Below are 25504 nucleotides of genomic sequence, written 5' to 3'. Positions count from 1 at the left end.
GGCTCCCCTCCCCCTTCCCGCCCCCTCCCCCTCCCCCTCCCTGACGTCTCTTCCTCCCGGGCCCCTCCGCCGCCGCCGCCGCCGCCCGGGCCGGCTCCGCGCCCCCCGACCCCCCCCAGCCCCGGCCCCCCTCCCCCCATGGAGCCCGGGCTCCCTTGGAGCCGGGGCCACTAGGACCCTCGGGTGCCCTCCCCCAGCCCCGGCCCCCAGTCCCCCAGCCCGGGGCCGGCTCCCGGAGCTGGGGGGCCGCCCTTCCCGGGACCCCGGCGTCCGGGGCCCCCCAGCCTTTGTGTGGGAGGGAGAGGCCGGCGGTCCGGGGAGCAGGGACAAGGCCGGGGCCGGGGGGGTCCCCCCCCCCGGACCCTGCAGAAGAAGATGTCTTCGCGGACAGCGCTGGCCCCGGGCAACGACCGGAATCCCGACTCGGTGAGTACGCCCTGCTTGCCTGGGCGCTGGCTGGCCACGGCCTTCTCCCCGTCCGCCCGAGCTCCAAGCTTCCTGGACCGGCCAGGCCTCCCCATCCCCCTCCTTCCAGCGGCCCCTCATGTTCCAGGACTCCTCATCCCCTGGACCTGGGAGTGCCCCTTCCTCCAGGTAGCCTCCCACCTTCTAGTCCTTCCGATGCCCTGGGCCTGGGAGTGCCCCCTTTCTCCAAGTAGCCATCCTCACACCTTCCGGGCCTCCTGATCCCCTGGCCCAGACAACCAACCCCCCCCACCCCCAACGCCAGACAGTTCCCTCTATTCTAGCCTTCTAGGCCTGGACTGTCTTCCTGGCAACCCTAAACTGTGGGGCAGAGGCACTGATCCCAAGAGCTGGATCCCCTCCACCCATCAGTCCCCTCATCCCAGTCTTCTGGGCCTGCAACCCACCTCCAGGCAGCCCCCCATCTTCTCAGTCCCATCCTTTGGCCCTGAGAGCTAGTGATAGTGACCCCCCCCCCCACTAGGGAAGCCTCCTGGCCAATGAGAGTAAGTATGTTCTCCTCCCCCCCACCCCCAGCCTCCTGCCACTGTCCTTTCCCTTGGTGAAAGACCACAACCAACCTCCCACAAGCCCCCACCTTCTCCCTCCAGGCTAACCTCAGCTCAGGGAGCTGCCCGTGGTCATCCTCTAAGGCCCTCTCTGGAAGCCCCCCATCCCTTGCCCATTTTCTGGGCCTCTGTCTCGTTCAGGGCCAACCATCCTTTTCTCCTTCCTTTCAAGGCCAGGCTGAGTCCTTCTCTTCCCCAGGAAGCCCCCCCATACTTCATGCCTTTCTCCCCCCCTCCCCCAAGGCCAACCTGGCCTCTGGGACCCTTTCTCTCCCCTTCCTGCACCTTCCCCAGAGGCCTGCTTTATTCCAGCCTTAGACCCCTTCTCCCAGCAGAACCCCCGTCCCCATCTCCTAGGCTTTTTCCCAGAGCACCAGGGCACTCCCATCTCTTAGGCCGACCCCACCTCCTGCTCTAGGCAGCACCCCATCTTCCAGATCTCTCCTGGCTCTGAAGGCCAATGGTCCCTCCTCCCAGAAATCCTGATTTTCCAGGCCCTGTCTTCTGCTTCTTGGAAACTGTCTTGTTCTCCTCTGGGCAGCCCCCCAGCCCTGCATCCCCCAAGGCCCAATCCACGACTGCTTCAACCCCTTCCTCCTTTATTATCCCCCCAGCTTTTAGTCCTTTCCTAGTTCCGAGGTCCCCGTGGTGCCCTTCCCACATGCCAGTCCCTTCTCTCGTTCCTCCCTCCCTCCCTTCCTCCCTCTCCAGTTCAGCCTTTAGCCCCTTTTCCTCCCCCAGGAAGCCCCTTATCTTTTAGGGTGACTCTTCCCAACATTCTAGTGTCTCCCCCAGCCCCACCTCCTTCCATTTGAGACTTCCCCAGGGAAGTTCTCCATCTTCCACATCCTCCTCTGTTCAAAGGCCCAGCTGGTCTCCTCCCCTAGAAAGCTTCCCCAGCCTTTAGAAGGGACTCTCAGTTTCCCCCCAGAGACCCCAGATCATATGGGCCTCTTCTCCTCCTTTCTCTGGGCTCATCCAGGGCTGCTGGCTGATGGGGGGGGCACCTTCCAGGCCTTTTCTACCCACGTTAACTGCTTTCCTTTTAATTCTCTAAGGCAGCTTGGGCCCCCTTTCCCATAAGGCCTTTCTCTAGAGCTGTAACCCCTACTTTTTCTTCCCCTTGCCCCCTCCTCCATTTCCCAGGCTTCTTCTGTGTGTCTCCATCCTTCCTTTCCAAAACTGGGATGTTTCTTCCACCTTGGGAATCATCAGGGATCCCTTCTTCTCACCCTTGCCCCCTCCCAGCTCAAGTAGGAGGAGACTGGGCCTCCCCACCTGCCCCCTTCTCTCCCTTCCTGCCCACTGTAATCACAGGGGGCCATCCCTCTGTATTCCTCTGGTTCCTATAATTCTGCTGCTAAAGGTAGCCCTCATCCTCAGGGGGCTCTGATGGTCCATGGTGCCCCCTCCCTGCCAAAGAGTACCCCACTCCCGCTAATCTCCAGCTGCCCCCCCCAGCTCCACCTCAGTTCCCTAGCAACGGGCGTTTCATACCTGGGGTGCCAGCCCAGGCAGAGGGAGCTAGGCCAGATGGTACTGGAGGCCGATTTTAGCTACCACCCCCAGATTGGGGGTGGAGGGGGGCGCTGTGTCACCTAGTGGCCCCTGCCCCCTTAATTCCTCAGGGGTCCCTGTTCTGCCCCCAGGCCCACCTGAATTCTGCCTTGGTGCCCCCAACATGGGACATGGGCTGTTGCTGGGGCTGTGTTGTTCAGAAGGATCTCAAAGCATTTAGTCCTAGAGGGGTGAGATTTTGAGCTAAAGGAGGCCTTAGAGATCCCCTGGTCTGAGGCCCAGAGAGAGGGGCCGAGTGGCCCAAGATCACCCAGTGAGACAATCTTCTTGACTCGCAGCCCAGGGCCCTGCTTTGCCATTGCTGTACATCTCTCGGGGCATATCAAAGTTCTTTCCTTCAGGATCTCAGAGTGCCCTGAATCTATTTCTTAGAGAAGAAGCAGGGGCCGTGGCTTCCACTGTATCAGGGAAGAAGACAGGCCTAAGGGCCCAGAAACACAAGCCTAAGGGCCCAGAAACTCAGGCCTACAGCGTGCCCAGATCAGTTGGCCTCATTTGGGCTAAAACTGGGCATTGGGGTGATGTAGCCTCCCCTCGTATCCCTCTCGACAAACAAACACAAACCTTGAGCGTTGGGATTTGCTTAACTGTGTTAGGGTCTGAATAGGGAAGCCAGCTCCAGGTCTGGGAGCACGAGGTGGAGGTTCAGGTCCTGTTCTCCATCTTTTCATTATTGAAGGGGAGAGACAGATTCCTGGGGCCTGAAAGAAAGAGAAGGGAGGAACCTCATTTCTGGAGGCTGGAGTGTTAGGGACAGGGTGAAGACAGAAAAAATCAAGGAATGAACTCTGGAGACAGAAGAGACAGGAAGATGGGGCACTAGGTGGAGAAAGAGCATTGGATACAGTGCCCCAGGAAGGTAGGGGTTCAGATGAGGTGGAATATTGGGGGTCAGAAGGTGGCCCAGAATATCAATAATGGAATCTTGGGAGAAGAAATTTTGAGGGACAGACTAGTGGAGATGGAAAGCTGGGGGCTGTTAGGGGCTAAATGAGGGCCACAATTTTTGTCAAGAGTAGCCAGCCCATAGACCTCTAGGCTTCATTGGCTAGAAGGAGCTGGGACCGGGAAGGTGGCTAGGGACTTTGGGGACCAGGACTCTGCTCCATTTGGGCAGAGGCTGTGTTGTGGGATTGGAGGAAGGTACCTTGAGTTGTCAGTTAGTCTAGGAGTTGGATCCTTAAGGGGATGGGAGCTTTTGGTATGCTGGGGAGTCAGGCAGTCTGACTAACTCCCACTGACTCACTCTTGGCAAGTGCTTTTCTCTGTTTGTGCCTCAATTTCCCCTTCTGTAAAACGAAGGGGTTGGTATCTTTCAGAGCCTTCCTAGTTCTAGCTTCAGGGCTTGTCAGACACACAATGAAAAAGATGATCTTTGAGGACCCGCCCTCTCAGGGCACCTGGGCCTCCCTTCCCTATGGCAAAGCCAGAGAGGGCACTTTATCTGGTCCACAGACAAGGGAGAAGAGGAAGTGATGGGGGTCCTTGAAGGGTAGAGGGTGGGGTTCTGCTCCTCCAGCCCCTACCCTGGTGGATGCCCCAGGCCAGGGGGCTGAGTCATAGGCCCAAACCGGCTCTCCTGCCTGGGTGGGGGCGGAGATGGGCTGGCCCGGGCAGGTGAGTAGCTGACAGCCCCGTCCCCCGCAGCATGGCACCCTCAGCAGCGGCAGGTCCTCAGACAAGGGCCCCTCATGGTCAAGTCGCTCACTGGGCGCCCGCTGTCGGAACTCCATTGCTTCATGCCCGGAGGAGCAGCCCCATGTCGGCAACTACCGGCTCCTGCGGACCATCGGGAAGGGGAATTTCGCCAAGGTCAAACTGGCTCGGCACATTCTCACTGGGAGAGAGGTAGGCAGGGGCTGGACCCCGGGATATCCAGGGATCTTCTGGGGGCTTTGGGAGGACACCTGCCTGAGGCTTGGGACTCTCACCTGTGTCTGAATCCTGACTCTCTCACTTACTCCCCATGGCATCTTCAGCAGTTTATTTAGCATCCCTGAGCCTCAGTTTCCTCGTCTGTAGAAAGTACCCTGATCATACTAGGAGTGTTGTGAGGTCTCGATCAATGAAAGGCTCTGCTCTCCGAATGTAAACAACAATTTTTATTCACGAATAATAGTGATCACACATCAAAGGTCACCATTTCAGTCCTGAAGGGGCTGTTTCCCTTTGGGCCTCAGTTTCTTCATCTGTGAGATGGGGAGGTTGGAACACTCCAAACTGATGATCCTAATAATGGTGGCCTTGGTCTTTGACCTTCGCTCCTACCACTGGGAGGTCTTGAGTCATTTTTTCCCTGCCCCCAACTCTCAGGGAGGATGTCGGGGAGAGGGACAGCTCTCACTCCAGTCACTCCCAGGGTAAGCAGGGTACAGTGGGCTTGGTCTCAAGGTCTGACATTGCAGGTCGCCATCAAGATAATTGACAAAACCCAGCTCAACCCCAGCAGCCTCCAAAAGGTGAGTCTGAGTTTCTCCCCCATCACAGTCCCTGCTGCCTCTCCCTTTCTTCTGCTGGAGACGCAGGGCCCCGGGCAGGGGGAGGTCATAGGGAACACCCAGTGTCTCTGGTCTCCCTGCCTGCTGGGCACATACTATTCCCTGGCCTTGGACTTTGAGGGAGGCTGAGGACCAGATGTTCCTGAAAACAGTGGCCTTTCCCCTAGAGTTTCCCCCTCCCTTATAATATGTTTACTTCAAAATTGCCATTGGGCCTATATTCAAATCCATACTTAACCTCCTCTTGGGACCTTAGGGAAATCACTTAACTTCACTTTTGGTGTTTTTTTTTTGGTGGGGCAATGGGGGTTAAGTGACTTGCCCAGGGTCACACAGCTAGTAAGTGTCAAGTGTCTGAGGCTGGATTTGAACTCAGGTCCTCCTGACTCCAGGGCCGGTGCTTTATCCACTACACCACCTAGCTGCCCCCTTAACCTCCTTTTCCATCCATGGAGGGGGTTAGATGATAAGCATCTCTAAAGATCTGCCCCTTTCCCTCTCTCATAGCTCTTCCGAGAAGTCCGAATCATGAAAGGTTTAAATCACCCGAACATCGGTGAGGCTCCGGGCTCTGGACAGGGCTGGGGAGGGGGGCCATGGGGAGGAGGGCAGGGGGACACTGACGCTGACCTCAGGGGCTTGGGGGCCGGACTTATTTCAGTGAAACTGTTCGAAGTCATTGAGACGGAGAAAACCCTGTACCTGGTCATGGAGTATGCCAGCGCTGGTGAGACACAGTGCCACTCCCCACTTCTTGCCCACCCCGTTGTCCCTCCCATGACCTTTGCCATGGACACTCTTCCTTCACCATCATTCTCTCCCCTGTGTTCCATCCTCAGCATTTCCCTCTTGGTGCCCAATTCTGCTCAGCCCAGCTCTCCCCCACCCTTCGCTGTCCTCTGCCCCTCCCCACCTGTACACACCCCTGTGTCTCCCTGACCCTGTCCCTGCCCCCCTCAGGGGAGGTGTTTGACTACCTCGTGTCCCATGGCCGCATGAAGGAGAAAGAGGCAAGAGCCAAGTTTCGGCAGGTGAGGGAGAGGGAGGGGTGAGGGGGTGAGGGTCTGGGTATCTGGGTGGGGGTGGGGCTGCCCCTCTGTGTATCTGAGGGTGTGGCCGAGGGGGAGCGGCATTAGTTGAGACTTCTGCTTTCTTCCCCTCCTTGGTGCTCTTCTGCTAGATCGTTTCAGCCGTCCATTACTGTCACCAGAAAAACATCGTACACAGGGATCTGAAGGTGAGGCAGGTGCCACCCCAGAACCGCCCCCCTAGTGTCCTCCAGCTTCTTTATCCTCTTAATGCTCCCCTTCCACTATTTCTTCTGACCCCCTAGACCACCTGTGACCTCTGACCCCACCCCATATATAATCCCACTGTGACCTCTATATTACTTTCATCCAATTCAAGTGAACAAACATTTTCCAAGGATCTCAGAGGAACTGGGGGTGGGGGGAAAGAGAGGGAGAGAGGGAAGGAGGGAGGGAGGGAGGGAGAGACAGAGAGAGATGGAGTTTTGCATCTGACCCTGCTCTGCTTTGTGGGCCCAAGAGGGGTCTAAGCCACAAATAGACTCCTTTGCTAAACGGTAATACTAAATCCTTGGGGCCTTGGGGAGGAGAAGGCATTGGAGTTGGGCTTTAAAGGCTGGATAAGACATCATAGCAAAGATGTGGAAAGAAGGGGTGCTCAGGGTGTGCTGGGGGGAGGGGCTGTTGTGCCTGTAGGGTTGGGGCAGCGTAAAATAAGGCTACAAAGGTGAGGAAGAGAGGGCATCAATTTGTGGAGGTTTTCTGAGTGCCGGCAAAGGAGTTTCTTTTGTCCTATAGACGATAGGGAGCCACTCTAGATTCTTGTAGCTGTTGTTCAGTTTGCACGACTTTCCATGGCACCATTTGGGGTTTTCTTGGCAAAGATACTGGAGTGGTTTGCCATTTTCTTCTTCAGTTCATTTGACAGATGAGGAAACTGAGGCAAACAGGGTGAAGTGACTTGCCATGGGGCACACAGCTAGGAAGTGTCTGAAGTCGAATTTGTTGTTGCTGTTGTTGTTTTGTTTTGTTTTGTGGGGCAATGGGGATTAAGTGACTTGCCCAGGGTCACACAGCTAGTAAGTGTCAAGTGTCTGAGGCCGGATCTGAACTCAGGTCCTCCTGAATCCAGGGCCGGTGCTTTATCCACTGCGCCACCTAGCTGCCCTGAAGTCAAATTTGAACTCAGGTTCTCCTGACTTCTGGGCCAACACTCTTTGACCTTGCTGCCCCCTAATTTAGTCATTTAGAGAGGGTGGTCATTTTGAGCTGCAGCAGACATCAGAGGACATCTTGTCCAAACACCCCCTTAACCTCCACATACCTCATTTTTTAAAAGATGAAGTGAAGGAACTAAGTGTCAGAGGCAGGATTTGAAGCCAGGTCCTTGACCCCAGTGCCAGCCAGGGCTCCTTTGCTCCCAATCTAGTCTTGGGAATGGAGATTCAAGATCCCAGAGATCATTCCCCACAGTGGGGGAAGGATCCATTGGACTTGGCTGCTGTTTAACTGGGGAAGATAAGGGAATAGAAGGGGAAGTGAGAGCCTGTTCCCCCGCACCCCCAGCCTGGGGAGACTGAGGCCAGGGACTTCAGAGGAAGGTGGAGAGAGGAGATGGTGGGGTGGGTCGCCCTGGGAGGAAGGTGATGAGTTCGAGGTGCTGGTAGGACATCCAGCTGGTGGTATCCTGGAGACAGTTGCCGTTGGAGGGCTGGAGCGGTCGGCTTGGTTCAAAGCTGTAGGAGTGAATGAGCTGAGGGAAGGAATGGAGAAAGGAAGGCATCATCAAGTATGACAGTCCCAGTTTTTTTTATGTGTAAAGTGGGGATAATAATATCCATCTCAGCGGGCTAGAGGTAATAAGGAACTCTAAAGCACCATGGAATTCATCAATAGTACTTGCTGTTAGGACCAGACAGGTGGCTCAGTGGATAGTGTACTGGTCCTGGCGTCACAAGTCCCTGAGTTCAAATCCACCCTCAATTATTAGCTCTGTGACGCTGGGCAAGTCACTTAACCCCAATTGCCTTGCCAAAAAATAGTACTTGTTTTATTAGCCCCTGGGACACAGTAGGTGTTTAATAATTGTTGAATGAACGAGGTGGAAGTGAGAGGACAGACTAGGGTGGGGGGCATTGCCTACGTTTGGGCAAAGAAAAGAGAAAGCAGAGAAGGGGTAGCTAGGGAGGTAGGAAGAGACCCAGGAGTGTCGTCGTGTTTTGGAAGAAGACAGAGAAGGCTACGCAGATGCTGTGGACTGAGCGCAACCATGGGAAGACTCATTTTAGGGGCTGGGGTTGGGGAAAGAGTGAGCAGGACTCAAGCATCGGGTGAATGGCAGGCAGGGCTCTGCTCCTGGAGTGGGAAGAGGGCGGGAGCCCCAAGGCCGAGGGGACAAAACCATCGCCGAGTTGGAGAAGGAAGAAAAGGCCCCCGGAGAACAGAGTGGCCCCCCGGGAGGTTTTCCGAGGGTTGTTACAGTGTGTTCCTGGGGATGAAGTGAAAGTTACAAAGTTACCCAAAGTCTTCCATGCAGTGAATGTGGATACAGTGATTATGTCCCCGGGGCCTCCATCCCCCACCCACTTTTGCTTACATGTAACAGCTTTGTGCCCTTGGGCTGGTCCCTTCTCACTGGCCTCAATTTTTTCCTGACTTGGGAGACTCAGCCCAAGATATGGGTATTCATAGGAGGGGAGAGGTTGCCCCCTGGTGGAATTATCCCAGAGAGCTGGAAGGGATCTGGGGACCACCACTGGGGACCTACACTTCTGCTTGATAGGGGTAGGAAACTGAGGCACCAAGGTCACACAGTGAGCCAGAAATGGAGCCAAGATGAGAAGGCTGGCTTCAGGTCCTAGGTTTTTTTCCTACCTCACACCAGCGCCTAGGGTGGGACTCGGTTCTAGGTATAACAAGGATTGCTGAATGATCTTGTACATATCCTTGTTCTATTGAGGGTTTAGACCAGGCGCTCACCAGAGACCTTCCCAGCTCTGACATTCCCTGTTCTAAGGCCCCTCCTAGCTCTGACATTCCCTGTTCGAAGGGCCCTCCCAGTTCTGACATTCCCTGTTCCAAGGGTCCTCCCAGCTCTGACATTCCCTGTTCTAAGGCACTTGCCTGGTCTGATACTCCCTGTTCTAAGCACCCTCCCAGCTCTGACATTCCCTGTTCTAAGATACTTCCCTGGTCTGATACTCCTTGTTCTAAGCACCCTCCTAGCTCTGACATTCCCTTTTCTAAGCACCCTCCCAGCTCTGACATTCTCTGTTCTAAGGCACTTCCCTGGTCTGATACTCCCTGTTCTAAGCACCCTCCCAGCTCTGACATTCCCTGTTCTAAGATACTTCCCTGGTCTGATACTCCTTGTTCTAAGCACCCTCCTAGCTCTGACATTCCCTTTTCTAAGCACCCTCCCAGCTCTGACATTCTCTGTTCTAAGGCACTTCCCTGGTCTGATACTCCCTGTTCTAAGCACCCTCCCAGCTCTGACATTCTCTGTTCTAAGCACCCTCCCAGCCCTGACATTCTCTGTTCTAAGGCACTTCCCTGGTCTGATACTCCCTGTTCTAAGGCCCCTCCTAGCTCTGACATTCCCTGTTCTAAGGGCCCTCCCAGCTCTGACATTCCCTGTTCTAAGCGCCCTCCCAGCCCTGACATTCTCTGATGACCTGTAGGACTGACCTGGGCCTGGCCTCCCCTTTCCTTCAGGCAGAGAACCTGCTGCTGGATGCAGAGGCCAACATCAAAATCGCCGACTTTGGCTTCAGTAATGAGTTCACGCTGGGCTCGAAGCTGGACACCTTCTGCGGGAGCCCCCCCTACGCAGCCCCTGAGCTATTCCAGGGAAAGAAGTATGACGGGCCTGAGGTGGACATCTGGAGCCTGGGGGTCATTCTCTATACACTGGTCAGCGGCTCCTTGCCTTTTGATGGCCATAACCTTAAGGCAGGTGCTGGGGCCAGGCCACGGGCATTGTTTGGGGGAGAGGGAGGGGAGGGAGGGAACATGGGAAGGAAAGGAAAACAGAAGGGAGGGAGGGAGGAAGGGAAGGAGGTGAGGAGAGAAGAGGAGGAAGGAAGGAGGGAAGATAGAAGGGAGGGAAGGAGGGGAGGAGAGGAAAACAGAAGGGAGGGAGGGAGGAAGGAGGGAAGATAGAAGGGAGGGAAGTAGGGGAGGAGGAAACTCTCCCCACCCCCCATTTGCTAAGCCTCCCTGTCCCTGTCCTTCACAGGAGCTTCGGGAGCGGGTCCTGAGGGGCAAGTACCGGGTTCCCTTCTATATGTCCACAGACTGTGAGAGCATCCTCCGCAGGTTTCTGGTACTGAACCCAGCCAAGCGGTGTACCCTTGAGGTTAGCCCTTTGGGCCCACACTCTCATTCCCTCTATGTGCCTCTATCCCCCCTCCTGTGTCTCTCTGTCTGTCTTTCCCCCCCTCCTTCCCTCTTGTATCCCCTCCCACCTCGACCACCCCGACTCCTCATTTCCCTCCCCAAATCCTGCCTTCATTAGCAGGGTGGGGGGGGGTGAACCCCAGAACTTGCTGCCTCACCCCCTGATTGGCGGCTTCCCTGGGATGACAGTAATTAGCTAACGAGCTGTGGGGATGATTACAGGGTGCTGGGGGACCCAGACAATGCGGAGGAGGAGGGAGGGAGAGACAGACCGGGAGCCCAGAGGCAGGCAAGGAATGTCTGAATGGGGAAAGGTGCCCATTTGTGGTAGGGGAAGAGGGGACACTGGACTTGTCTTTCCTCGATCTGTCCCCTAGTTCACCGGCCAATCCCTTCCCCCTTGTCCATTTTCTGGCCCCCACAGCAAATCATGAAGGACAAATGGATCAACATTGGCTATGAGGGAGAAGAGCTGAAGCCATACACTGAGCCTGAGGAGGACTTTGGAGACCCTAAACGCATTGGTGAGGGCACTCACAGAGGCTTGAAGGAGAACCCACCCTAACACCTTAAGACAATAGACCTTTGTGTTTTAGGATTGGACCATGTCAGCTAGGAACAGGGAATGTCAGGGCTGGGAGGGGCCTCAGAACTGGGAATGTCAGGGCTGGGAGGGGCCTCAGAACTGGGAATGTCAGGGCTGGGAGGGGCCTCAGAACGGGGAATGTCAGGGCTGGGAGGGGCCTCAGAACAGGGAATGTCAGAGATGGAGGGGCCTCAGAATGGGGAATGTCAGAGATGGAGGGGCCTCAGAATGGGGAATGTCAGAGATGGAGGGGCCTTATAATGGGGAATGTCAGATTTGGGAGAGGACTTAGAACAGGGAATATCAGGGCTGGGAGGGGCCTCAGAACAGGGAATGTCAGAGATGGAGGGGCCTCAGAACGGGGAATGTCAGAGATGGAGGGGCCTCAGAATGGGGAATGTCAGAGATGGAGGGGCCTCAGAACGGGGAATGTCAGAGATGGAGGGGCCTTATAATGGGGAATGTCAGATTTGGGAGAGGACTTAGAACAGGGAATATCAGGGCTGGGAGGGGCCTCAGAACAGGGAATGTCAGAGATGGAGGGGCCTCAGAACGGGGAATGTCAGAGATGGAGGGGCCTCAGAATGGGGAATGTCAGAGATGGAGGGGCCTCAGAACAGGGAATGTCAGAGATGGAGGGGCCTCAGAATGGGGAATGTCAGAGATGGAGGGGCCTTATAATGGGGAATGTCAGATTTGGGAGAGGACTTAGAACAGGGAATATCAGGGCTGGGAGGGGCCTCAGAACAGGGAATGTCAGAGATGGAGAGGCCTCAGAACGGGGAATGTCAGGGCTGGGAGGGGTCTCAGAACAGGGAATGTCAGAGATGGAGGGGCCTTATAATGGGGAATGTCAGATTTGGGAGAGGATTTAGAACAGGGAATATCAGGGCTGGGAGGGGCCTCAGAACAGGGAATGTCAGAGATGGAGGGGCCTCAGAATGGAGAATGTCAGAGATGGAGGGGCCTCAGAACGGGGAATGTCAGAGATGGAGGGGCCTCAGAACGGGGAATGTCAGAGATGGAGGGGCCTCATAACGGGGAATGTCAGATTTGGGAGAGGACTTAGAATGGGGAATATCAGGGCTGGGAGGGGCCTAAGAATGGGGAACATCAGAGGGGAAGGAAAAGATTTGTTAGTGTTCCCACAGCAAGTTGCAGAGAGGCCTCATCTGGGGCCCCGGATTGGCCTCTCTGGGTTCTTTCCTACCCACTCTGTAGACATGGGGTCTGCAGTTGGGAGGAAGTCTTGGGAGCTGAAGGTCGCTTGGAAAGCCAAGTTGACTCCTCCTCCCTCTTTCTCCAGATGTGATGGTGAGCATGGGCTATACTCGGGAAGAGATCAAAGAGGCCTTGACGAGCCAGAAGTACAATGAGGTCACAGCCACCTACCTCCTGCTGGGCAGGAAGAGTGAGGTCCGTGAGGATCCCAGGAACTTGTTCTGGGATAGCCTGGGGTGGGAATGCCAAAGGAGGTGGAACAAATTATTTAGGGGGGAGAGAATCTCCTGGGAGGGGGACTCAGAGTCAGTTCATTTTGATTTCTCAGCATTTATTAAGTACTTACTGTGTGTTGGGGATACAAAGACCCACATGAAAGAGTCCCTGCTCCCAAGGAGATTCCAATCTATTGAGTCTGATGGGCACTAGATTGAGGCTCACAAGGTAAGTAAGGGGGCAGCATTTGGCTGAGACTTTTTTCCCTTGTCCACCAGGAGGGTGGGGATAGGGGCGCCCCTGGGCTGGCTCTGGCTCGAGTTCGAGCACCCAGTGAGGCAGCCAATGGCCCCAGCAAAAGTTCCAGCTCCAACCAGAACAAAGGTCCAAGGAGTTCTTCGTCAACCTATCACCGGCAGCGCCGGCATAGCGACTTCTGTAAGTAACCTTCCCGCCCTGTGCTCCTGAGCCTCTGCTGCGACCCTACCTTGCCCCAATCCTTCCCATCCCGGGCCATAAGACAGACCTCCTTCTTACTCATAGTCAGGAATGGACCCCCATGTGATGGCAGGAGCCTGAGACTTAGCATCACCAAGCCCCAAGTTCTCCTCCTGCTTCTGCCTATAGCTAGCTGGGTGAACTTAGAGTAGTCCTTTGTACTTCTTAGCCCTCAGTTTCTCACTCTAGAAAAAGAACCAGTTGGTACTCCTAAGGTACCTTCCAGACCAGCTAGAGAGCCATCCCCTATAACAGAGAATAAAAGAGCAAGATGGAAAAAAGGCACTGAGCCCAATAGTATATGTGATATTCTGTACCCATAACCCCCCAAACTCTGCAAAGAAGAGAGATGCGGTTTCTTCTCTGAGGCCAAGGTTGATCATTATAATTATAATTTTAATTTTACAGTATTCAATTTCAGGGTTTGTTTTTACATTGTCCTTTTCATGGATATTATCATAATATTCCTCTATGTTGTTTTCCTGGCTCTTCCCACTCTGCATCAGTTCATTTAAATCCTTCCAGGCTTCCCCAGATTCATCACATTGATCATTTCTTTCTTTCTTTCTTTTTTTTTGGTGAGGCAATTGGGGTTAAGTGACTTGCCCAGGGTCACACAGCCAGTAAGTGTTAAGTGTCTGAGGCCGCATTTGAACTCAGGTCCTCCTGAATCCAGGGCCGGTGCTCTATCCACTGCGCCACCTAGCTGCCCCACATTGATCATTTCTTATAGCACAGTAATATTCCATGAGATTCTTGGACGACAGACTGATTAACTATTCCCCAAACAATGGACATGTATTTTGTTTCTAATTTTTTGCTACCACAAAAAGCACTATAGATATTTTGGTGTGCATAAGGTACCTATCTATCTATCTATCTATTTATTTATTTACTTTTGGTCATTGATATGACTAGCAGTGGCACATCTAGGTCAAAAGGTTTGGACATTTTAGTGACATTCTTGGCATAATTGTAAATCGCTTACCAGACTGAGAAGACCAATTTACAGCACTACCCACACTGCATGGATGTCCCCATTCTTCCACAGCCTCTCCAGAATTGGCTTTCCCCATCTTTTATTGTCTTTACTAATTTGTTGTGTTTGAGGTGAAACCCCAAAGTGCTTTTGATATTCATTTCTCTTGGTATTAGTGATTTGGGGCATTCTTTCATATGGTTGTGAACAGATTATTTCTTTTGAGATCATAATTATAAAGCACTTAGCACAGTGTCTAGCATGTAAGAAATGTTTTATAAATGTTAGCTCTTATTGTTATTCCTTTGAAAACTCTTCATAACATTTGATCACTTATTAATGGGGAATGTTTTTGGTCTTTTTTGGGGGGGGGGTGAGGTAATTAGGGTTAAGTGACTTGCCCAGGGTCATACAGCTAGTAAGTGTCAAGTGTCTGAGGCTGGATTTGAACTCATATCCTCCCAACTCCAGGGCCAGTGCTCTATCCACTGCGCCCCCTAGCTGCCCTTGTTTTTGGTCTTTTATATTTGTTTTAGTTGAATAGAGATCTTGAATATCTGGCCCTAAGCAGAGATATTTGATGCAAAGGCTTTCCCCCAATTCTAGTTGTGTTAGTTTTTCTTGTTGTTGTTCAGTCATTTTAGTCATGTCCAACTCTACGTGACCCCATTTGGAGTTTTCTTGGCAGAGATACTGGAGTGGTTTGCCATTTCCTTTTCCAGCTCATTTTAAAGGTGAGGGAACTGAGGCAAACAGGGTTAAATGACTTGCCTAGGGTCACACAGCTACTAAGTGTCTGAGGCTGGATTTGAACTCAGGTCTTCCTGACTCCAGGAATAGTGTTTTATTGTGGGGGGGGCTTGGGTGTGGGACAATGAGGGTTAAGTGACTTGCCCAGGGTCACACAGCTAGTAAGTGTCAAGTATCTGAGGCCGGATTGGAACTCAGGTCCTCCTGAATCTAGGGCTGGTGCTTTATCTACTGAACCACATAGCTGCCCCAGGAATAGCATTTTATCCATTGTGCCATCTAGCTAGCCTGCAAAACTTTTTAAATTTCACATACTCAAAATTATCTCTTCTATCTTTTGTCATCCCTACTATCTCATGTTTGACTAAGAATTCTTCCTGTAGGCTTAGCAATATCAGATCTCAAACTATACTGTAAAGCTATAATTGTTGAAACAATTTGTTAGTGAATAAGAGGTGAGGTTAGTGAATAAGAGGTGAGGTTAGTGAATAAGAGGTGAGGTTAGTGAATAAGTGAGGTCAATCAGTGGAACAGATTAGATACACAATGTACAGAAGCAAACGAACACAGTAACTTACTGTTTGATACATACACCCAAAGATCACAGCTATTTGGGCAAGAGCTCACTGTTTTACAAAATCTGTCAGGAAAACTAGAAAGTAGTCTGGCAGAAATAAGGTATAGACCAGCATCTCACACAGTATACTAAGATAAACTACAAGTGAATGCACGATCTAGAGTTTATGTGATATAATAAGCAAATTAGTGAAGCATGGAAGAAATTACCTGTCAAATCTATGGATAGGGAAAGAATTCATGAACAAACAAGAGATAGAGGAATTCATAGGAGGTTAAATGGACAATTCTGACAATATAAAATCTAAAAGGTTTTGCACATATAAAACTAGTGAGGCTAAAATTAGAAAAGAAGCCAGTAAATGGGGGGAGGGGGATCTTTGTAACAGACTTCTCTGATATTCCTTTCTAATATATAGAGAACTGGTTCAAATTTATAGGAATAAGAGCCAATCCCTAACTGACAAATGGTTGAAGGATATGAATAGGCAGTTTTAGAGGAAGAAGCCCAAACTATCAGTAACCATATTAAAAATGTTCTAAATCTCTAATAATTAGAAAAATGCAAATTAAATAACTCTGAGGTTCCCCACTCATACCCATCATGTTGGCAAAATCAACAGAAAAAGGAAAATGACAAATGCTGAAGAGTTTGTCAGAAAATTCATGCATTGTTGATGGAGTTGTGAATTGGTCCAGACATTCTGGGAGGCAATTTGGAACTATGCTGAATCAGTCAATAAACAATTATTAAGTACCTACCATGTGGCAGGCTATTGTTCTAAACACTGAGACTACAAAAGGAGGTAAGAGATGCTCCCTGCCTTCGAGGAGCTTACAATCTAATAAAAACAACATGCAAACAATTACATATAAACAAATTATCAATAAGGTAAATAGGAAATAATCGACAGAAGGAAGGCTTTAGCATTAAGAAGAGTTGGGAAAGGCTTCCTGTAGAAGGTGAGATTTTACTTGGAACTTGAGGCAAAAATGAGGAAGGAGAGAATTCCAGGTATGGGGGACAGACAGTGAAAATGACCAGAGTAGGGGGCAGCTAGGTGGCACTGTGGATAAAGCATGGGCCCTGGATTCAGGAGGACCTGAGTTCAAATCCAGCCTCAGACACTTGACACTTAGTAGCTGTGTGACCCTGGGCAAGTCATTTAACCCCCATTACCCTGAAAAAAAAAAAGAAAAAGAAAATGACCAGAGTTGGGAGATGGGAGTGTCTTGTTCATGGAACAGCCAGGAGGCCAGTGTCATGGGATTAAAGAATGAGTGGCAGGGAGATATTAGAAGATATAAGAGTGGGCAGCTAGGTGGCACAGTGGATAGAGCACCAGCCCTGGAGTCTGGAGGACCTGAGTTCAAATCCTGCCTCAGACACTTGAAACTTACTAGCTGTGTGACCCTGGACAAGTCACTTAACCCCAATTGCCTCACCAAAAAAAAAAAATTAGATATAAGAGCACTGGAAAGGGGGTGGGGTGGGGTGGGGATGGGCCTGGAGGGGGCAATAGGTTATGAAGGGCCTCGAATGCAGGGAGCCACTGGAGTTTATTGAGTGGGGTTGGGGGGAGTAACATGATCAAACCTGTTTTAGCAAAATCACTTTAAGTGGCTGAATGGAGGATAGATTGGAGTTGGGAGAGATTTGAGGCAGGTAGCTCCACCCACACCTATTGCAGTAGTCCAGGTGTGAGGTGATGAGGGTCTGTACCAGGTGGGTGGTAGTGTCAGAAGAGAGACAGGGATGTATTCTAAAGCAAAGCTCCTTCTTCTTCTTCTTCTTTTTTTTTAGGTTATACATGTAATGATTGTATTTTGGGGGGGGGGGAGGCGGGGCAATGGGAGTTAAGTGACTTGCCCAGGGTCACACAGCTAGTAAGTGTCAAGTGTCTGAGGCTGGATTTGAACTCAGGTCCTCTTGAATCCAGGGCCAGTGCCTTATCCACTGTGCCACCTAGCTGCCCCCTGTTTGTATTATTTTTTTATATCAATATTTTATTATTTTCCAGTTACATGTAGAGATAGTTTTCAACATTTGTTTTTATAAGATTTCTAGTTTCAAATTTTTCTCCCTCCCTCTCCCTCCCCCCTCCCCAAGACAGCAACTAATCTGATAGAGGTTATATATGTACCATCACAATAAGCAAAGTTCTGCATTAGACATGTTATGAGAGAAGAATCAGAGCAAAAAGGAAAAACCTCAAAAAGGAAAACAACAACAACAAAAACAATAGAAATAGTATGGTTTGAGCTGCATCCAGATTCAATAGTTGGGTTTTTTTTCTTTTCTGGATTTGGAGAGCATTTTCCATCATGAGTCCTTTGGAACTATCTTGGACCATTGTATTTAAAGCAAAGATTCTTAAACTATGGGTCAAGACCCCATATAGGGTCACTTGAATAACTGAATGTGGGGGGGTCATGAAAATTTTGGCAGTAAATGTTTGGGTTTTATACCTATATAGCTGGGGTCATGGAAAAATTTCTCAGGTGAAAAGGGGTTGAGAGGAGAAAGAGTTTAAGAAGCCCTATTCTGAAGATACTGTGAAGGTAAAAGATCAAAACTGTACATGCCCTTTGCCCCAGTGATACCATCACTAGATCTGTATCCCAAAGAGATCAGAGAAAAGGAAAAAGGACGTATGTGCACAAAACTGTTCATAGCAGCTCTTTTTTTGTGGTGGCACAGAATTGGAAACATCGACAATGTCCATCAATTGGGGAATGATTGAATAAGTGATAGTATATGAATGTGATGGAATAATATGGTGCTGTAAGAAATAAGAAAGAGGGTGGTTTCAGAAAAAACCTGAGAAGAATTCTATGAATTGATGCAAAATGAAGTGAGTGGAGCAAGAGCAAAAGCAGCAGTGTTGTAAAGACCACTTTGAAAGACTTGAGAACTCTAATCAATACAATGACCCACAATTCTAGAAGACTAAAGAGAAAACATTCTTCCCACCTCCAGATAGAGAAGTGATGGATGCCTGATACAGATTGAGACATGCTTTTTGGGATGTGGCCAGTGTGGGAATTTCTTTTGCTTGACTCTACATGTTTGTAACTGGCATTTGTTTTTCTCACTTTCTCAGCTGGGAAGGGAGGGAGACAATGAGAATCTGGAAATAAAATCTAATTTAAAACAAAAAAAGGAATTCTCCCCCTAGCCATGATTATGAAAGGTACTTCATCTGGCTCACTTTTTGTGTGACCTTTAATACTCAGGCTAGAATTCTGAAGAGCCTGGATTGGGGGGCTTATTGTTTCTCCTCTTCTTCCCCAGGTGGCCCTTCCCCGGCACCCCTGCACCCCAAACGTAGCCCCACGAGTACGGGAGAGACAGAGCTGAAGGAGGAGAGGCTGCCAGGCCGCAAGACCAGCTGCAGCACGGCTGGGGGTGGGAGTCGAGGCCTGCCCCCGGCCAGCCCCATGGTCAGCAGTGCCCACAACCCCAACAAGGCTGAGATCCCAGAGCGGCGCAAAGACAGTTCAGGCACACCTGTGAGTGGACACCAGGGGAATGATCAGGGCAAGGACATCCCATCTGTCCTTGCCTCTCCCCTGAGCACCAGCCTGGAAAGGGGGAGGCTTGGGTTGGAATCCCAGCTGTGGCCCTTATCCTTGAGCAAACATACTTCTTTGCCTTTCTGAGCTTCAGTTTCCCCATCATAGGACCTACTTCTCACTCTGAGGATCAAGTGAGTCATGAAGGGAAATCACTTTTTTGGGGGGCAGGGTGAGGCAATTGGGGTTAAGTGACTTGCCCAGGGTCACACAGCTAGTAAGTGTCAAGTGTCTGAGGGCAGATTTTAACTCAGGTCCTCCTGACTCCAGAGCTGGTGCTCTATCCACTGTGCTACCTAGCTGCCTCTAAGGGAACTTGTTGTTTTTTTCTTTTTTTGAGGGGCAATGAGGGTTAAGTGACTTGCCCAGGGTCGCACAGCTAGTAAGTGCCAAGTGTCTGAATCCAGGGCTGGTGCTTTATCCACTGTGCCACCTAGCTGCTCAGGGAAACCACTTTTTATATTGTTTCCTAGCTGTGTGACTGTGAGCAAGTGACTTCCCCTCCCTGAGCCTCAGTTTACTCCTTTGGTAAAGAGGGATGATAGGTCTTGTCCAGCTCACTAATTTCACTGATGATGAAACTCAGACTCAGAGAGGGTAAAGGACATGCCCAAAGTCACATTGTAATTGAGTAGCCAAGGCAGAATTCAGAACTGACGTTCTTCCCAGGCTGTTGGATGGTGGCAGGAAGGAGGACGTGGTGGCCAGAAAATCCTTCCCCTCCTCTCACTCCTTTCTTCCCCTCCCCAATCTCTTCACCAGAATAACCTCCCCCCAAGTGTGATGACACGACGGAATACATACGTGTGTACAGAGCGGCCTGGGGCTGAGCGCCCCTCTCTGCTGCCCAATGGGAAGGAGAACAGGTACAAGAGATGGGACTCTGGGGGGAAAGGCACAGACCAAAGGCTGGGCCAGTTACTGGGATGTGTGTGGCCTAGGAATGGCACCAAGCATCCCAGGGACATCTTTTAGTCATTCTAATAACCCTCTGCCACCAGGGGCTTCTGCTAGGGGCTTATCTCCATTTTCAATAAATAAATGGTAGAACGTGAGATATCAGAGCTAGGAGGGGCCTTGGAACAGGGAATGTCAGGGCTGGGAGGGCCCTTAGAACAGAGAATGTCAGAGCTGGGAGGGACCTTGGAACTGATAATATCAGAGCTGGGAGGTCCCTTAGAATAGGGAATGTCAGAGCTGGGAGGAAGCTTAGAACAGGCAATGTCAGAGCTGGGAGGGCCCTTAGAACAGGGAATGTCAGAGCTGGGAGGAAGCTTAGAACAGGGAATGTCAGAGCTGGGAGGGCCCTTAGAACAGGGAATGTCAGAGGTGGGAGGAAGCTTAGAACAGGGAATGTCAGAGCTGGGAGGGCCCTTAGAACAGGGGACGTCAGAGCTGGGAGGGACCTTGGAACTGATAATATCAGAGCTGGGAGGTGCTCAAGGACCATTAAGTCCAACACTTCCCCCCTCCCCCCCTCAACACACACACACACACACACACACACACACACACACACACACACACACACACACCATTTTGCAGATGGGGAAGATGAGAGGTACGGCGCCCCAGTCCTTACCTCCCAGAGGTCCCAGTGCCTGTGGCTCTCAGCCCCAGGGGGCCCAGGCTCCCCCAGTCCAGCACTTGAGGGTAACAGTGACCTTCCAAGGACTTCATTAACTCTGGGGAAGGCTCAGGGCAGGGGCCTGATTATCATCTCTTTCCTTCAGCTCGGGTCCTCCTCGGGTCCCCCCAGCTTCCCCCTCAAGCCACAGCTTGGCACCCCCAGGGGGTGAGAGAAGCCGCCTGGCCCGGGGCTCCACCATCAGAAGTACCTTCCATGGTGGGCAGGTTCGGGACCGGCGGGCAGGGGGGGGAAGTGGGGTCCAGAACGGGCCCCCTGCCTCACCCACCTTGGCCCACGAGGCCACACCTCTGCCCACTGGGCGACCTCGACCCACAGCCAACCTCTTCAGCAAGCTCACCTCCAAACTGACCCGCAGGTATGACCAGTGGACCCAGGGAGGGGGGCGCCACTGGGGGCTGGGGGGCTGGCCGGACTGAGCCTGGGCTGCTAACCTCTGCCTTCTCTGCTCTCTCCTCTTCCTCCAACCAAAACAACTATTTCTTCCTTCTCTTCTCTTTCTCCTCTCTCTGTTTGCTACTTGCTCCATCCTGCTGCAGGGTCACCCTCGACCCCTCTAAACGACAGAATTCTAACCGCTGTGTGTCTGGGGCATCTCTGCCCCAGGGATCCAAGATCAGTAAGTCGGGGCACGCCCCGTTCTCTTTCACTGTCTCTCTGTGACCCTGCCTGCCTGCCTGCCTGCCTCGTCCAGCCCTGGCTCTGCCAGCCCTGCTTTCTCTCCAACATTCCTGTCTTAGTGGCTTTGGTATCTTTTTTCATTCTGCCTGGCCTCCCTTTATCTGCTATCTGTCCCTCTCTGGCTATTAGAGTCTACATGTGTGTGAGAGTGTGTGTGTGTGTGTGTGTGTGTGTGTGTGTGTGTGTGAGAGAGAGAGAGACAGAGACAGAGACAGAGAGAGACAGAGACACACAGAGAGAGGGTGTGTATCTGCTTTCTCTTTCTTTCACTTTTTGTGGGTTTCTATATCACATTGTCTTTGTCCTTCTCTTTTGAGATTGATCTCTCTACCTCCCACTGTCTGTCTGTCTGTCTGTCTGTCTGTCTCTTTCTCTCTCTTGGGATCTCTCTCTCTGTGTCTCTGCCTCTCTCTCTGTCTTTCTCTTGGGATCCCTCTGTCTCTGTCTCTGTTTCTCCCTTCCCTCCCCTCCTCCCCCAGCCCTACCACAAGGACTACACCAGTATAATAAAGCTCCTTAATAATGGCTGATGCTGAGCCTTAAGCTTTGTAAAGTACTTTACAGAGACCTCATTTGAGCCTCATACCCACCCGAGGAGGTAGGTGCTGTTGTGATCTCCCTTTTACAGTTGAGAAAACTGAGGCAGACAGAAGTTCAGTGACTTGCCCAAGGTCACACAGCTAGTACTTGTCTGATGCCAGATTTTAACTTGGGTCTTCCAGATTCCAGGCTCAGTGGTCACTTCATTGAGAATGTTTAGCATGAAGAGAAGAAGCCTGGGGGGGGGGGGGGACATGAGAACTATCTTCAAATATTTGAAGGGATGTCATTTGGAAGGGGGACTAGCCTTGTTCTGCTGGGCCCCAGAGGGCAGAACCAGGGGCCATGGGGGGCAAACCTTCCCTCTCCTTAGGGTGTCCTAGAATGGGATGACCTACCCTGAGGGGTGGTAACAGTGGATTAGAGCGCCGGACTTGGTTAGGAAGATCTGAGTTCAAATCCTGCTTCAGACACTTCCTAGCTCTGTGACCCCGGACACACCTTGTTTACCTCAGTTTCCTCACCTGTAAAATGAGCTGGAGAAGGACATAGTAAACCACACATGGGGTCATGAATAGTCATCACTGAGAAGAACAAGAACAACAGCCCCGAGGGGTGGTGCGCTCCCCCTTGACTTGAGGGCTCGAGGCTGAGGCTCAGATACCATTTGGCACCAGGACGTCTCAGCTGCCCCTTCCCCCTCCGTTCCCTCTTTACTCTTGTTGCTCGGCCTCACAGTCTCTCCCTAACTCTCTATCTCTCCCTTCTCCGTGTCTCAGTCAGTTTCACTTTTCCTTGCCCCTCCTCTCGGTCTTGATTACATCGGGTTTGTCTTTGAATTTGATTTCCCCTCCTTTGCCAGATCTTGGTTTTCTCTCCTGTCCCTGTCCCCGTCTCTCTTCCTCTCTCCTCCTTTCCTTGTCTCTTGCTCACAATGCTCAGCCTCTCTTCTCTCCTGTAAATTGAACTGACCCAGCTAACACAGGGGAGGGGAGGGGAGTGCCGGGCAGAGGGGGACTCAACCCCAGCTCTCATCCTGGGAGCTGAAGCTGGCCAGGAAGCTGGGGAAAAGGTGGGGCAGGATCAAGGATCTACTCTCTTCTTCCTGTTCCCCCATCAGTAAGGGGTCTAGAAAGAGTCTGGGGCCACCTGGATCCTGGGGGGAGGGAGAGGCTGGGGGTGCGGACAGAAGTCTAAGGCTGGTTGGAGATTCTGTGTGTGATTCTGCTCCCCTTGCTCCATCAGGGTCGCAGACCAACCTGAGAGAATCGGGGGACCTGAGGTCACAGGGTAAGTGCCTCTTCTCCCCCGCCTCTCCCACTCACTTTTTGCCTCCTCCCTGACTTCTTCCTGGAAACTCTCTAGGTGACCTCTAGCCAGTCTTCCAGATCCTGGAATCAGCACACAGATCTACCCCTGCCAGAGGTGGTTCTAAGTGCCGCTGCTCTGGGCTTCATCCTTTCTTCCTTTACCATCCTATTTCCCCACTTCATTTCACTTTCTCCTGTGCCTGCCCACTTCTCCTTTCCCCTCACTCTCTCTTCCTATGACCTCCCACTTGTCCCACCTTCCCCTCACTCTCTCTTCCTATGACCTCCCACTTGTCCCACCTTCCCCTCACTCTCTCTTCCTATGACCTCCCACTTGTCCCACCTTCCCCTCACTCTCTCTTCTTACAACCTCCCACTTCTCTCACTTTCCCCTCACTCCTTCCTTATCTGCTTGGTCTCCTGCAGTCGCCATCTACCTTGGGATCAAGAGGAAGCCACCCCCCGGCTGCTCCGATTCCCCTGGAGTGTGAAATTGACAAGCTCCCGCCCACCAGAGGCCCTCATGGCCGCCCTTCGCCAGGCCACAGCAGCCGCCCGCTGCCGCTGCCGCCAGCCCCAGCCCTTCCTGCTGGCCTGCCTGCACGGCGGGGCCGGCGGGCCCGAGCCCCTGTCCCACTTCGAGGTGGAGGTGTGTCAGCTGCCTCGGCCGGGCCTCCGGGGCGTCCTCTTCCGCCGGGTGGCTGGCACTGCCCTGGCCTTCCGCACGCTGGTCACCCGCATCTCCAATGACCTGGAGCTCTGAGACTGGCAGGACCCCCCCTCCACCAGAGACTTTGAGGGGGTCGGGGGAAGGGGAGCCCCGATGCCCCACTGAAGAGCTCCGCTCCTCCTTGTTCTTCCACTCCACTGAGGCTGGGATTGGGGAGGGGGCGGCCGCCATAGTCATTCTAGTCTTTTTGAGCTGGAAAAAGCCTTAGAGACCATCAAGTTCAACCCTTCCTATTTTATAGAGGGGGAAACTGAGTTTCAGGGAGGGGAAGAGACTCGCACAAGGTCACATAATTGGAGGGGTCTTAGAGCCCAGCTTTCCTGCCTCCCTGGTCATTCTCCCACACCAAAGCCCAGACCTACTCCTACCCCAGCCAACCCTTCTTCCATTTCCATGGAATGAGGCACTGAAGCAAGAGGTGGGGTCGGGTCGGACAGGTCCTTGGCCCGGGAGGCAGGAGCCCTAGGTTTTCCTTCTTGATTCTTGCTCTTTTGACCTTGGACAAGTCACTCTAGGCCTCAGTTTCTCTCTTCTGACAAGGGAGGGAGTTAGACTAGCTTGGTCTCTAGGGTATCTCCTAGCTCTATCTCCAATTTTTTTTGGGGGGGAGGCAGCTGGAGAGAATCTTGTAGAACCTAGATTCCCTACTCTTTCTAGGATGGGTTGCCAGAGACTTGGCGGGAAAGCTGGGGGGTGGGGCAGGGAAGGGGGGCAGGTATAAAGAGGGACAGGGCTCCTGTCTGCCCTGCCCCCAAGGTTCTCCAAGAAGATCCACCCTGAGACTGAACTTTGGACTGGGTGGCAAATGGGCGTCGAAGGTCAGGTACACACTCCCAGGAGGAGCTTGGCTATAGGGGAAGCCCCCCCACCCCAACCTGAGGGCTTTTCTTTCTCCTTTCCCTCTAAAACCACCTCAGGTGCCCAAAACTGATTTGGATCGGACTCTATGGGGCGAAGTTCTCCAATTCTCCCCCTTCCGTTACCTGGTGTGAGAGGTTTTGGAGGAGGGAAGATGGAAGAGGGGAGTTAGGAGGACTAAGGTCCTCCTCTCCTTCTGTCCTCCCTCCCTTGCTTCGACCCACCAATCAGATCCCCTCCCCCTTCCTCTTTTCCCTGGCACTTTGTACAAATCCTTGTAAATATATCCTCCCTCCTGCCTCCCAACCTCCCCTTACCTCCTGTCTGCCAAGGGAGCTGCCTCCAGTTTTTAAGTTATTATGCCCCTGGTCCCCCTGGCCCGGCCCTGGCCCCCGCCGCCTGTACCAATAAAATTAGGAGATTCCCCCTGCCTCGACTTATCCTTTTCCCACCACCAGTCCCATAGGACCATAAGATGTTCTTAGGGGACACCCTCCCAGAGGAGGGAAGGACCTCTTCCCACTCTGCTCCCTGCTTTGTGGTCAAATCACTTAGGTCCCAGTCTCTTCATCTGTTAAATGAGAGGCTCAGACTCAGTTGTTTCCAAGCCTAAGTCGTGTGAAGCCTTCCATTTGTGGTCAGTCCAGTAAATGTTGGACGGCATCCATGGCCTGGGAGAAGGGGTGCATAAAGCAAAAGCAGACAAAACCCAAAGCCATGCTATGAATGGAGCCAGTTTATAATGACAAAATGGAAGAGAGAGAAGTCTCAAGCCTTACACTTAGATGAAAAAAAGGTG

At 52.1% G+C, this 25504-nt stretch overlaps 1 protein-coding gene across 2 annotated transcripts; it reads left to right on the top strand.

Annotated features, from left to right (window-relative positions):
* The first annotated feature begins 188 nt into the window (after positions 1-188).
* MARK4 (microtubule affinity regulating kinase 4) lies at positions 189-25131 on the top strand. Of its 2 annotated transcripts, XM_043993833.1 has the most exons (18): positions 193-426; positions 4260-4460; positions 5018-5071; positions 5618-5666; positions 5772-5837; positions 6071-6141; positions 6291-6347; positions 9853-10089; positions 10376-10495; positions 10961-11060; positions 12429-12538; positions 12838-12997; positions 18658-18875; positions 19701-19804; positions 20672-20944; positions 21126-21205; positions 23053-23097; positions 23544-23757. In XM_043993833.1, exons 1-18 carry the CDS (start codon positions 376-378, stop codon positions 23606-23608), a joined length of 2061 nt encoding a protein of 686 aa, XP_043849768.1. In that variant the 5' UTR covers positions 193-375; the 3' UTR covers positions 23609-23757. The 2 variants fall into 2 exon arrangements, with proteins under 2 accessions (XP_043849767.1, XP_043849768.1); XM_043993832.1 differs by lacking the exon at positions 21126-21205 and having other exon boundaries at positions 189-426; positions 23544-25131.
* The last annotated feature ends 373 nt before the right edge of the window (positions 25132-25504 follow it).

This window comes from Dromiciops gliroides, chromosome 3, assembly GCF_019393635.1.
Source record: "Dromiciops gliroides isolate mDroGli1 chromosome 3, mDroGli1.pri, whole genome shotgun sequence".
Taxonomy (NCBI): Eukaryota; Metazoa; Chordata; class Mammalia; order Microbiotheria; family Microbiotheriidae; genus Dromiciops; species Dromiciops gliroides.
This window is presented reverse-complemented; position numbering and strand designations above follow the sequence as displayed.